This window comes from Diabrotica undecimpunctata, chromosome 5, assembly GCF_040954645.1.
Source record: "Diabrotica undecimpunctata isolate CICGRU chromosome 5, icDiaUnde3, whole genome shotgun sequence".
Lineage (NCBI taxonomy): Eukaryota > Metazoa > Arthropoda > Insecta > Coleoptera > Chrysomelidae > Diabrotica > Diabrotica undecimpunctata.
The window spans coordinates 19,617,331-19,630,190 of record NC_092807.1 but is presented as its reverse complement, the minus strand read 5'-3'; the positions used below and the strand labels follow the sequence as shown (position 1 = coordinate 19,630,190).

The 12,860-nt window shown below is 36.7% G+C and overlaps 1 protein-coding gene across 1 annotated transcript in view; it reads right to left on the bottom strand.

Annotated features, from left to right (window-relative positions):
* Sec10 (Exocyst complex component Sec10) overlaps positions 1–11,886 on the bottom strand; it is a 39,281-nt gene extending 27,395 nt beyond the window's left edge. The window contains exons 1-6 of the mRNA XM_072531609.1: positions 11,739–11,886; positions 11,558–11,685; positions 11,118–11,235; positions 10,443–10,640; positions 10,276–10,337; positions 2,954–3,137 (exon numbers count right to left, since the gene is read on the bottom strand). Coding sequence (XP_072387710.1) covers positions 2,954–3,137; positions 10,276–10,337; positions 10,443–10,640; positions 11,118–11,235; positions 11,558–11,685; positions 11,739–11,771 — 723 coding nt within the window. The 5' untranslated portion in view covers positions 11,772–11,886. The remainder of the gene's footprint in view (positions 1–2,953; positions 3,138–10,275; positions 10,338–10,442; positions 10,641–11,117; positions 11,236–11,557; positions 11,686–11,738) is intronic.
* Positions 11,887–12,860: the final 974 nt, after the last annotated feature.

The window sequence follows — 12,860 nt, the reverse complement described above, 5'->3', positions numbered from 1 at the left end:
AGCCCGCGTGTTCGAATTAATTTGAAAACACTATTTTACTGCAAACTAATTATCATATAAGACTGCGCTTCAGGCTACCGGCACGGTCACAAATTAGCGGATAGTGGACGGCCTTCATACACGAAGGTTAGTTGCGAATATATCGAATAAGAAAGCATTCCCTGGCTAAGCAACAGCGATCATGAAGAATGTAGTGGATATACTTAGGAAAGCATACTTTAAAAAATACTAAAATATCTCAGAAGTCTTGTGACACAGCGAGTATTGCCACCATTAAATAAGCATAGCCTAATCTCATAAACGAACAATATATCGTCAGTGTAATTCGCATGGTGCGTAACTCCATTTTATAAAATTTTACAAGAGAGCGAAAAAACTAATTTAGATGATTAAACTTGTTACCGTTTGGCAAGAAATTAGTTTTTACGACTACTAATCAACTCAGATAGAATTTGAATGTTCTATTTTTGGTTTTTACATGAAATATTGTTTTTGTCTTAAATAAAATTAGTGATACGCTTTTTGCGAACTAATATTTTGAAAGCAAAATGGAAATACGCATTTTTCTGAAAGTTTATTTATTTTTTTAATGCAAATAAACCAGTAACACAAGGATTACACATCAGTAATTGTAACAGAAAAATGAATGCTTCAAAAGTCATATCATAAAATCATAAAATAAATGGTAGTCCTGTTGTATCCTTTTCTTCAGTTGTTGCAAATGCTCATATTTTTCTTTCTTAATGGAAATTCTACCTCTGTATAATGCAGGCAAAGAGTCAAAATCTACAAATTTTGGATTTGCAGGTAATCTGACAGGAAAAGTTTTCCATTCCAATTCAGAATGTCTAATTTTGTAAAATATATTTTTGTTTGTATATTTAATTGCCTTTAGGTTAACTACCTGGGGATGTCCAACTTTTTTTTCACGTCGCATTGATGAGATAAAATGTATATTACCTTCAATGTTTTTAAACAAATCAAGCGATAAGTACTCTACTCTATAGGGATTTTTCAAACATGCTTTTTTACATAATATTGCATAGTCAGCAGGTACATTAATTGTGGATTTTCGAATCAATCTTTCTATCGTAGAATACATGCTATCTGCCTCCATCTGAGTATGACCTTTCTGGAGATACTTTTGTATTATATTTAAATCTTTTTCTTTTGCCAAGTTGAAGAGGGCGTTTGCTAACATATAATTTCAGTTCTGTTCTGTTCTGAGCAGCGCAACCATCGCTATACAAAATATAATTAGTTTTTTTTTATCACGAGTATTGGCCTCTACTTTCTTTTTGAGGAAATTTACTATTATGGTTGCAAACTCATTAGCTGTTACCCGACCAACTGTTTCATTCCACAAAAAACATTCGCCTTGCTGGCGTTTTAGATCGTAAATCGTGAAATTATGTACGATAAGTTTTGTTTTGTAATAGAGGGAGATCACATTGGACTTTGGACAGAGTAGCACAGATTGCAGATCAATTGTAAAAACTTCATTATCTGATTCTTTGTCAGTAACCTTTTCTTGTCATGCTTCGTTTTTCACCAGAATGTGAAAATTGTACTTATCTTGCAAAATGTTCCTTGTTTCAAAAGCTACACAAATATCGCATTTATCCTTTTTAGGCTGATATAAAGATAAATTTTGCTGATCGAAAATTATGGAAAAGGTGGCTTTTGACATGGGTTTTATATTATTTTCCCCACAAAAATCTTTGCAGTAAGCTCTATATAATTGTGCTTTTGATTGCCATACTGTTTCCCAGTATAACTTTGAACTATTTGCTCTGCAGTAATGGGACTCAAGTTTGGGTAATTTGTCGAAAAAATTTGTTGGGTTTTTTATTGCTTCTCCACTTTTCAACTTGCTTATTATCCGTAACTGTTTCTCTGGCCCACTTCTCTATGGCCTTTTCTCCAATACAGAGTGTATTTAAAAACATCTTTTTGCATAATTGTATTTGATTATGTTCAGCGTTTAAATAAAACTTGGTCGATGTTTGCCTTCTAAACATTTCCCGTTATCCCCTTCCTCTCTCTGTAGGTTTCACAATTACTAATGTATTCACAAAAGTTTTTTCTCACCCCAAGTTTTTCTCCAAAAGTTGTCGAATATTTTGTGTCTAGGCTTGTCAGAAATAGAACCACATTTCAATTTTGTCTTGTCGTCCTTATTTAACTTGCAATTGCAACAAGGTTTCATAGGTTTTGCCGTTTTTTTGAAAGTCTACTACTGATTGTATTACTTACATTCTGGGATGCATTTATGAAGTCGCATCTGCGTGGGAATATGTAAAGTCTTCAAGAATTGTAAAGTCATGGAAAAAGCTGTCACTAAACGTTGAAAATTGTGAAGAACAAGTAGTTGGAGAAGATGAAAATGAACTATCTGATCTTAAAAGTTCAGTGAACTCAGCTCCTGAGGTGAGAGAATGTGGACTTGCAAAAGTTGTCCTGTGACGCTACCGAGCTAGTATTTGAGCATCTAACGGACGAAGAGATCCCAAGAGAATGCAAAGAAGAAAATGAAGAGAAAGTGAAAAAAAAAAAAGAAATGTTTGCACCTGGGAGTGAGTGACTCACGAAGTGGCCTTGTGTCAAGTGAATGAACTTCTAGACTACCTAAAGGAACAGGACGACGCCCTACATGCTGAAAAAATAAGTAGAAACAAGTGACAGACTACTTTCAAAAAGTGTAAAAAATGTAACATCAAATATTTTTTATTTACATTAAAACTTAGGATTAATAGGATAATAAATTAGGATTAATCTATGAAGCAAATACCAATCCAGACCTAGTGAAACTACCACATTATATCATACAAAATTGTGAAACTCAAACTAAATATTTTACTTTATCAATACTGAATAATTAACTATAATAATGGATTGATACTACTAATCATAACTTATATGTTTTACATTTTATCAGATATTTCATACATACCATTTGACTGTGATCAATGTAAGCATCTACACACTGAGAATATCCTTTAAACTGAGATAAAACAGTAGCTATTTCTTTCATTCTATTTAAATTTTCATTATCCATAGCTAGAACGAATTCTTCTATTAAAGATTTTTCTATATCTGAGTATTTTCTTTCAATTTTTCTCTTAGCAACATCAAATCTGAAACAAGATAATATCTAATTTAAATTTGTAAATGTGAATTACTGATAAATATAAAGATATTGGAATAGAAATAGATGGAAAAAATTTCCCCCAATATCTTTCAAGTTTTTATATTGTTACGATAATTATCCTGGCCTAAAATAACCGTAAATATTATGACTAATGCTGTTCTGTTTTAGATTTTACGAGAGTATTCTATTAGCCGGCAGAAATTTACCTGAAGGGACCTTCCAGAAACGGTCGAGCCGATGTAAAAATACCCGTTTGCCTTACCGTTATAATTTCGCCGCTAATCGAGAAGGCTGTTCGATGATTCTAGCGTAAAGGCAATGGCATATATAAAGGACATTTTATTTGGAAGGGACAGTTAATTCTCAAGACCCGCGCGCGCGAATTTGTTACGTACGGATATAATAAATTATTGTCAGATAAGTTAATATAAATAAAGAAATAAATTAAATCCGTAAGTGTTATAAATATTGAACCTTTTAATAAATGTACAACATTGGTGTCAGAGTGAGATCGAACATAAATTAGACTTATAATAATAATACAAGTGTGATATAAAATAAATTGTGAAAATGGCTACGATTTATGAGCTGACAGTGACTAATTTAAGAAGACATCTTGAAGACAGAGAATTAGCTTCTACCGGAAAAAAGGCTGAGTTAGTCCAACGACTAAAGAACGCTTTGCTAGAAGAAGGACTAGATCCAGAGACTTATATATTTGAAGATGCTGTCCTCTCGTCGATTTCCAAAGTTTCTGGTGACATCGCATCATTAGAGAACAAAGTTTTCGGTGACATCGCATCATTAGAGAACAAAGTTTCCGGTGATATCGCATCATTAGAGAACAAAGTTTCTGGCGATATTTCGAAAGTTTCCGGCGACATCGCTTCTTTAGAAAGCAAAGTTTCTAACGAGATTTCTTCTCTGGAAAGCAAAGTTTCTGCTAACATCTCTAAAGTCACTTCTGAGATGTCTGCTCTTGACGATAGAGTGTCTTCGTTAAAAAACCAAGTTGCTGCCGATATGTTGGCCTTCGAAGAAAAGATATGGAAAGAGATGGAAAGGAAGATGGAGGAAACAGGGACAGCAGAGAGAGGAAACAATCCAATTAGAGTAGAGATAAAAGAAGACGAGACGAAATGTAAGTTGGAAACACGGCCGAAATTTGAAGGAAGTGGAAGTTCTGTGCATGTCAAAGTCCCAACTTTCGACGGAAAATCGTCATGGAACAACTACATGAAACAGTTCGAATCAGCTGCAAGAGCGAATGGATGGTCTGAAAAAGAAAAGGCTATAAACCTGACTATCGCTCTTCGAGGAGATGCCTTAGATGTGCTTCAGACCATAGCAGTAGAGGAGACCGATGATTTCGAACAACTGAAGAAGAGGTTAAATATGCGATATGGCCACGAACATTTGGAGCATGTATATCAGTCGCAGCTTAAAAATCGTAGACAGAAGAAAGATGAGGCTCTTCAAGAATATGAGGTAGATATTGCCAGATTAGTACGATATGCTTATCCAACAGCTCCCGAAGACATGATGGAAAAATTGGCCGTTCAAACGTTTATTGATAGTCTTCGTGATCATGAAATGCAGAGAACACTACGATTAGCTCGTCACAAGACGCTGGTTGATGTCTTATCCGCCGCCCTCGAATACGAGTCAGCTACGCAGGCCTCTGGCGGGTACAGTAAAGTTAGGACTGTAAAAGAGGAAGGAGATGAAGATAAACTTGACCAGCTCGTTAATATGATGAAAAGCATGACATATAAGAAAACGAAGACCATCAGATGCTGGAATTGTGGCGAAATAGGACACGTACGAAGCTCCTGTAAACACCCTAGGTACGACGCAAATCAAGAAACTCACCATCAGGAAAACTAGAACGGGTCAGCCTTAGGGGGGCAGCTTCGACCCAAAACTTTTCCAAAGACCCTCTCATACTAATAGCTTCTTTGAAATGTCGTGAAGATAGTGTATATGTAGATGGAGAAATAAATGGTAAAAGACATACGTTGTTGGTGGATACCGGAGCGACCAGAACCATTATACGTCCAACAGTTATAAACAGCCGTAAGAAACTGTTACCAACGAGGTTGCGACTTCGGACCGCTACAGGTGAAAATGCCAACATTCATGGAGAAATCCAGGTACAATTGGGAATTGGAGCAGAAAAGTTCGTCCATACTGTTATAGTTGCTGACATCGAAGAGGATGTTATATTAGGAATGGACGTAATGAATATGCATGGATTCCAATTGGATTTTAAGAATAAGGTAATCAAAGTTGGCAACGAGGAGGTATTTCTCCATCCACATAATGACAACACTGTGCAAGCAGCCATTACAGAAGATACAGTCGTGCCTGCGAGAAGCGAAACGATCATAGTAGCGCGGCTACAGGGAATTGTGGACGAAGGGAGACCTGTTATGATGGAGCCTTGGAACCACGACGATGAGGTTGGCCGTGGAATCATAATTGGAAAGGAATTGGTGACTTCGGCTAAAGAAATTCCTGTGAGACTTATCAATGTCAACGACTACCCAGTGACCATAAAGAAAGAGACAAAAGTAGGAACTTGTGTACCTGTGACATCCATAATCCGTCAGGCGACAACATCTGATAATTCCAACGACAAATTCGACCAAATGGTTGCAGTTGCAGGACAGTCTCTAAATCAGATGGAGAAAAGGAAATTAAGGGAATTTCTGCGGCAGTATCGTGATATTTTCGTACCGAAAGGAGGAAAGACGGGAAGAACTACCGTTGTTAAGCATAAAATTGATACTGGTAATGCTAAGCCAATTCGTCAAACAGCTCGACGATTACCACAGGCGAAGAGAGAGGAAGCTGAAACGATTGTTCAGGAAATGAAGAAAGACGGGGTGATAGAACCTTCTACGAGCCCATGGGTCTCTCCGGTGGTCCTGGTTAAAAAGAAAGACGGAACGACGAGGTTCTGTGTGGATTACCGTTTGCTGAACAACGTTACCAAGAAAGATAGTTATCCTCTGCCTCGGATCGATGACACATTGGATACATTGGCTGGAAGTAAATTGTTTTCTACTTTAGATTTGAAGTCTGGATACTGGCAGGTAGAAATGTACCCAGTCGATAAAGAAAAGACAGCCTTCACCACAGGATCTGGATTGTGGCAATTCAACGTTATGCCATTTGGACTTTGTAATGCTCCTGCGACATTTGAGAGGCTTATGGAAAATGTGTTGAGAGGGTTATCTTGGAAAACATGCCTGGTTTATTTAGATGACATAATCGTCTTGGGGGAGACATTCGAAGATCATTTGAGGAATTTAGAAAACGTTTTTAATCGACTTAAAGCTGCCCAATTGATGCTAAACCCCAAGAAGTGCCAGCTATTTCAAGGTAAAGTCAATTATCTGGGTCATATAGTCAGTAAAGAAGGAGTGGCCGTGGATAAGGGAAAAATCGATTCCATTAAGGAATGGCCAAAACCAACTGACAAGCATCAAGTGAGAAGTTTTCTTGGACTATGTACTTACTACCGGAGGTTTATTAAGAAGTTTGCAGATATCGCTAAGCCATTAACGCGACTTACAGAGGAAGCAAGAGAATACCGCTGGGATACAGACTGCCAAAATGCCTTTGAGACCTTAAAAAAACATCTAATAACAGCACCAATTTTAGGGTATCCACTGCCAGAAGGAGAGTTCATCTTAGATACGGATGCAAGTAATGTGGGAATTGGAGGAGTGCTGTCTCAGATTCAAGGAGGACAGGAACGAGTCCTCGGATATTTTAGTAAAGTTCTTTCAAAACCTGAGCGGAATTATTGCGTCACGAGAAGAGAACTTCTAGCAGTAGTTAAATCAGTAGAGCACTTCTATCAATACCTCTATGGCAGAAAGTTTCTAATCCGAACCGACCATGCCGCCCTTAAGTGGTTGATGCAGTTTAAGAATCCAGAGGGTCAGATAGCCAGGTGGATCGAACGACTCCAAGAATACGATTTTAAGATTGAGCACCGGGCCGGAGTTAGCCACAGAAACGCTGATTCTCTTTCCAGAAGGCCATGCCCAGCAGAGTGTTCCCACTGCAACAAAACGGAATCCAAGGAAGCAGCAGTGCTAAGAACGACGATTGTCAACGACGACTGGACGCCTACTAAGATAAGGGCAGAACAAGAGAGAGATCCAGTTATACAGAAAATCCGAAAATGGAAAGAGGAAAACCGTCGACCACCTTGGCAGGAAATATCAAACCTATGCTCAGTAGTTAAGACGTATTGGGCCCAGTGGGACTCATTTATCATCGAAGATGGCTTGCTCAAACGAGTCCTGGAAAATGATGACGGTTCAGAGAAAAGAAGACAGTTGGTGATCCCAAAGAGCAGAATAGCCGAAGTACTTCGTCAGTTACACGACAGTCCATCGGGAGGGCATTTTGGTGTAAGGAAAACCCTTCAGCGAATTCGGGAACGGTTTTATTGGATGAACAGTTCCGACGACGTAAAAGACTGGTGTAAGAAATGTACTATTTGTGCTACGAGTAACGGGCCTCACCGGAAAAGGAGAGCTCCTATGAGACAATATAATGTTGGAAGCCCGTTTGAAAGAATAGCTTTGGACATTGCAGGGCCATTTCCAGAAACTGAAAATGGGGGCAAGTACATGTTGGTAGTAATGGATTACTTCACTAAGTGGGTCGAGATTTACGCACTTCCAGACCAGAAGGCCGCCACCGTTGCAGATAAGTTGATCCAAGAATATATCAGCCGATTTGGAGTGCCTTTGGAGATCCATAGTGACCAAGGCAGGAACTTTGAAAGTGATCTATTCCAAGGAATATGTGATAGACTAGGCATGAAGAAAACAAGAACTACCGCGTATCATCCGCAATCGGATGGTATGGTAGAACGAATGAATAGGACAGTTGGCAAGTATTTGACAAAGATGGTGTCCGATCATCAGCGAGACTGGGACCAATACCTTCCGTTCTTCACAATGGCCTACAGATCTGCTGTTAACGAATCAACGGGCCAGACACCAGCCAGAGTCCTATTCGGACGCGAAATGCGACTACCTTGTGATCTAGAATTTGGGTGTCGACCTGGAGAAGATGTAGCAGGTGAAGATTATGTGATCGAATTACGAAGAAGAATGGACGATGTACATGAGTTGGTCCGTTCCCACCTTCAGATCGCTAGCGACCGAATGAAGAAACGGTACGATACACAAGCCGAAAAGGGTTGCTTTAAGAAGAACGACAAAGTATGGCTGTATAATCCCAAGAAGCGAAAAGGTTGTTCTCCCAAATTGCAGCAGCTTTGGGAAGGTCCATACCTCATCATGGAGAAGATCAACGATGTCATCTACCGAATAAGCAAGATTCCGAGGGGAAAGCCGATGATAGTACACCATAACCGGCTGGCGTCTTTCGAAGGTGACCACGACGTAGATGAAGAAGTGGAAGTAAACCAAGTCCAAGACGTGTCTGACCTCACGTTTGAGGAATTCATGGGTGCCTATGGAGGTACCGGTAAAGCAAGACATGGTGTTACCACTGATGACTACTCGCTGGCCCTTACCATCCCGGCCAGTATCAAAGACGCACCAGGGTTGGCATCCGTCTTTCGAAGGAAGTTTGGTCGAGTTGCAGAACTTCAATGCCAGGTGCCAGCTCCCGGTAAAACCTTGAAACTCCAAGATGCATCACGTTACCTTTTCTACCTGGTAACAAAAGACACTGCCCGTGACCAACCTACCTACCGAGATGTGTGGGAAGCCTTACTTCAATTGAGAGAGCACGTACTAGAGTCCGACGTGCAAAAGTTAGCCATGCCAAAGTTGGAGTGCCGCCAATTAGATTGGAGGGTTATCCGAAATATGGTGGAGGAGATCTTTAAAGACACCGAAGTCCAGGTGTTAGTCTGTTGCAATCCGCATAGTTACTGGTGCGGAGAGAAAACCGTCCCTTGTCATTTTTATACAACTGGAAGTTGTAAAAGAGGGTCCAGTTGCCGATACCAGCATACAGTTCCGGTTCCAGTCCCGACAAGGTTCCAGGAGGAACCATCTTTTAAGAGGGGGGCAATGTTACGATAATTATCCTGGCCTAAAATAACCGTAAATATTATGACTAATGCTGTTCTGTTTTAGATTTTACGAGAGTATTCTATTAGCCGGCAGAAATTTACCTGAAGGGACCTTCCAGAAACGGTCGAGCCGATGTAAAAATACCCGTTTGCCTTACCGTTATAATTTCGCCGCTAATCGAGAAGGCTGTTCGATGATTCTAGCGTAAAGGCAATGGCATATATAAAGGACATTTTATTTGGAAGGGACAGTTAATTCTCAAGACCCGCGCGCGCGAATTTGTTACGTACGGATATAATAAATTATTGTCAGATAAGTTAATATAAATAAAGAAATAAATTAAATCCGTAAGTGTTATAAATATTGAACCTTTTAATAAATGTACAACAATATTTTAAGTTGTTGAAACAATTTTTATTTTCAATCCATTTAATTGGCCAGTTTTTTGTAGAGTTCTTATCTTCATTTTATAATTGTTCTAGTTGATCATCCATCTTGGATTCTGTCCAGTTCCACTCCAACATCGCAAGTTTTTCAATGGTATTTTGCAATCGAGATCTTTGTGATATCTTGGATACTTTGTTTTTGGATAACTTGTTTGTTTTGAACATCATCTCATACACTTATAACCAGCATCAAAGTCCCTGTTCCATCAGTTCTCATATTGATTATATATCTTTTGCTTAGGACACTTGAGAATGGGACCTTTATTATATGGCTTCTCCTATCTATGATGCCAAACCAGACCTATTAATCTTTATATTTTATGAGTTTAATTGCCTATAGTGATCTTCCTGACAATTTTATTCCTACTCCGTATTTTTAGCCAAATTATGAAATCACTTATCATGCAATTTGTTGTTCAACTTACCTGTGATAAATATTAATATCATTAATATTTGACAAACAAAATTGAACTTGGTGAAGACTACATTTTAAGACCTTTCAGAATCAAATTTGAGGCACAAGATTTCGGTATTGGAAAAATGTTGTGAGATCTGGTTAGTGTAAAAACATTGCAAATTCAAACTTTAAAACCATACTTACTTAGGAGGTAAATCTTGAGATATAAGGTATAATTTTTGAATCACATCAGCAGCATCATCTATCTAAAAATATTTATTTGTGAGAACAAACCTATTTAAAATAGACTTGTTTAATTGAGCTGTGATTGGTTATAATATGAACAACATCTACTAGGGAATCTCACTTACCAATTCTGGTCTTGTAAAGATAGGTGATAATACTGATTCTTCAGATAAGAACTCTGTTAAATGTATCATTAACTTTAAAGCATCTACTACTCTAGATCTAGGACCATTAACACTGTCCAACTGATCACCTAAATGTAGTACTTTTGTTGCTACATGATTGATTTTACCATCTAACTCTTGAAAAGTGTCCATGGCTTGCTAAAATATATATCTATTATGATAATAAATACTTCAAATATATAACAAATACTGCCATATGAGACATATGGATACAACTTGAAACAAAATTTTTAGGACACCTGGTAATATAAACTTTTGCCAGGTTTAGTTGCTGGGACAAAAAAGGACACACACAAAACCAGATAGGCAACTGGTAAAACCCAATAGTAAATAGAGACTTCGAGAGAATAGGATAACTCCATCTCTCAACAATCACTAAAAACCCTACGAACTCTATGGGCAGACTAAATCATATAGCAATGTCCTAAAGGTTTTCAAAATAGTAGAACACAGATATCATCCTGATAATTAAATAGAGTAGGTTCAAGTATATCTGATCATCAATAAACTAGAACAAGCATTAAATGAGCAGTTTTAGCCTGTTCAAACAAATGAAATTTGGAGAATTGAATATACCAAAACAGCCTTTTGAAAATCTATAGTACTGATACTTACCTTATTCTGTTCAAGTAAATTATATATCTCTTGAAAAAAGGTCGCTTCATCTTCCCTAACCACAACTTCTAGTTTTTCACATTTCTTTTGTTGCCGTTCATGAAGTAAATTAAGATCTCTAAAACATAATAAAACTTCACACATTTAAAATATTGTTCTTAATGTTAAAAAATTATATAACATACTACACTAAAAATGTACCATGTAACTGTCTTAAAACGAAATCAAAAAATTTAATATGTGCATCCAATTCTTTTGGATGTTTTAATTTTTAGGACCCATTCAAGTAATACTTTAGCTGATAATACATTCAGTGATTATTCATATAAACAATTGAAGATTATTCTGCCAATTTTGTTTCTATAGAAACTTATAGAAACTTAAATTCTGCCAATTTTGTTTCTATAGAAACTTAAATGACAAATAGTTCATATACCCACTTTATAGCTTGTACAAAAGACTCGTGTAAAAGAGCAGGATTAATCTCATGTTCCTCCCCATCGCCTTTAGATTCAGCTAAAGTTCTCCAAGCTAAACGTTCTACAAATTCTTCAGCATCAAATGGTTCCTTAAAAGTGATGGGTTAATGAAATTGACAAATCTATTCACTTAGATATTTACCTGTTCTAATTCTTTCATATATTGTTGCATCATTTTGAATAATTATTTTGTTAGTAACTTAAATTTAGTAAAACAATTAATATTGTAGGCGTTTTATGTTGACATCATTTACTGGTTTTTAGTTTTAATTTTTGGTTATGTGTTATGTTTTGACGTTTATTAGGTAATGTGTGTTGTCTAAATTAGATATTCATTTCTAATTTTTTATTTTTCTATAATATATATAATATAAAAATATTATTTTTCTAATTACATTGCAAACACAGGGTGTTTCAAAAAGGTATGTCATAAATTAAATCACGCATTCCGGGGACAAAAATAAATTGATTGAATCCAACTTACCTTAGTACAAAAGTGTACACAAAAAAAGTAACAGCCCTTTGAAGTTACAAAATAAAAATTGTTTTTTTGCATTATCTCCTAAACTACTTGACATTTTGTAATAAAAATGGACACGTTATTTTCTTGTTCTAAAAGCATTTTTCATACAAAAGAAACAACAAAATCTAAGCGCACAGAAAAATTTTAAGGGGGCTGTTCAGTCCTAAATCCCCCCAAACTTTTGAGTACGTTCGAATCAAATGAATTTTGTGGCATCATTAGTTTAACACATTAATTTTAAAATTTTTTTGCCTCATCACTTTTTCGAAAAACTAGTTTTTTTCCTGGCTGACCATAAAATTACAATTAGTTTCTACGGGTACAATAATTACAAACAGTTATCAAATAATAGTCAATAATTTGAAGCTATCATTTATTGTGTGAATAAGATTAATATTAAAAATAGTGATATTACAATGGCCTACAGATCTAATATAATTGCTTTTCTAGAAAATCTTGAATTTGTTGATTCATTTTGGTACCTAGTTCTGGATTTTTCCTAATTTTCCTCTCCACTCCACTTTTTGAATAGCCATGGGTTTACTATTAGGGAGTTTCAAGTCGTTTAATATTTTGAACTCCGAGGCTTTCAACTGAAAAGAAATCTTTTACAGTATTAAAGAGTTCTTGGTTAGTAATGCTTTCAGAACTACATTCCCAAATGTGGTAAGTGTAGTTTAATTCTACATCGTTATTTGAAAATATTGCAAAAATAGTCCAACCTAACCTGAACTTTGCAGC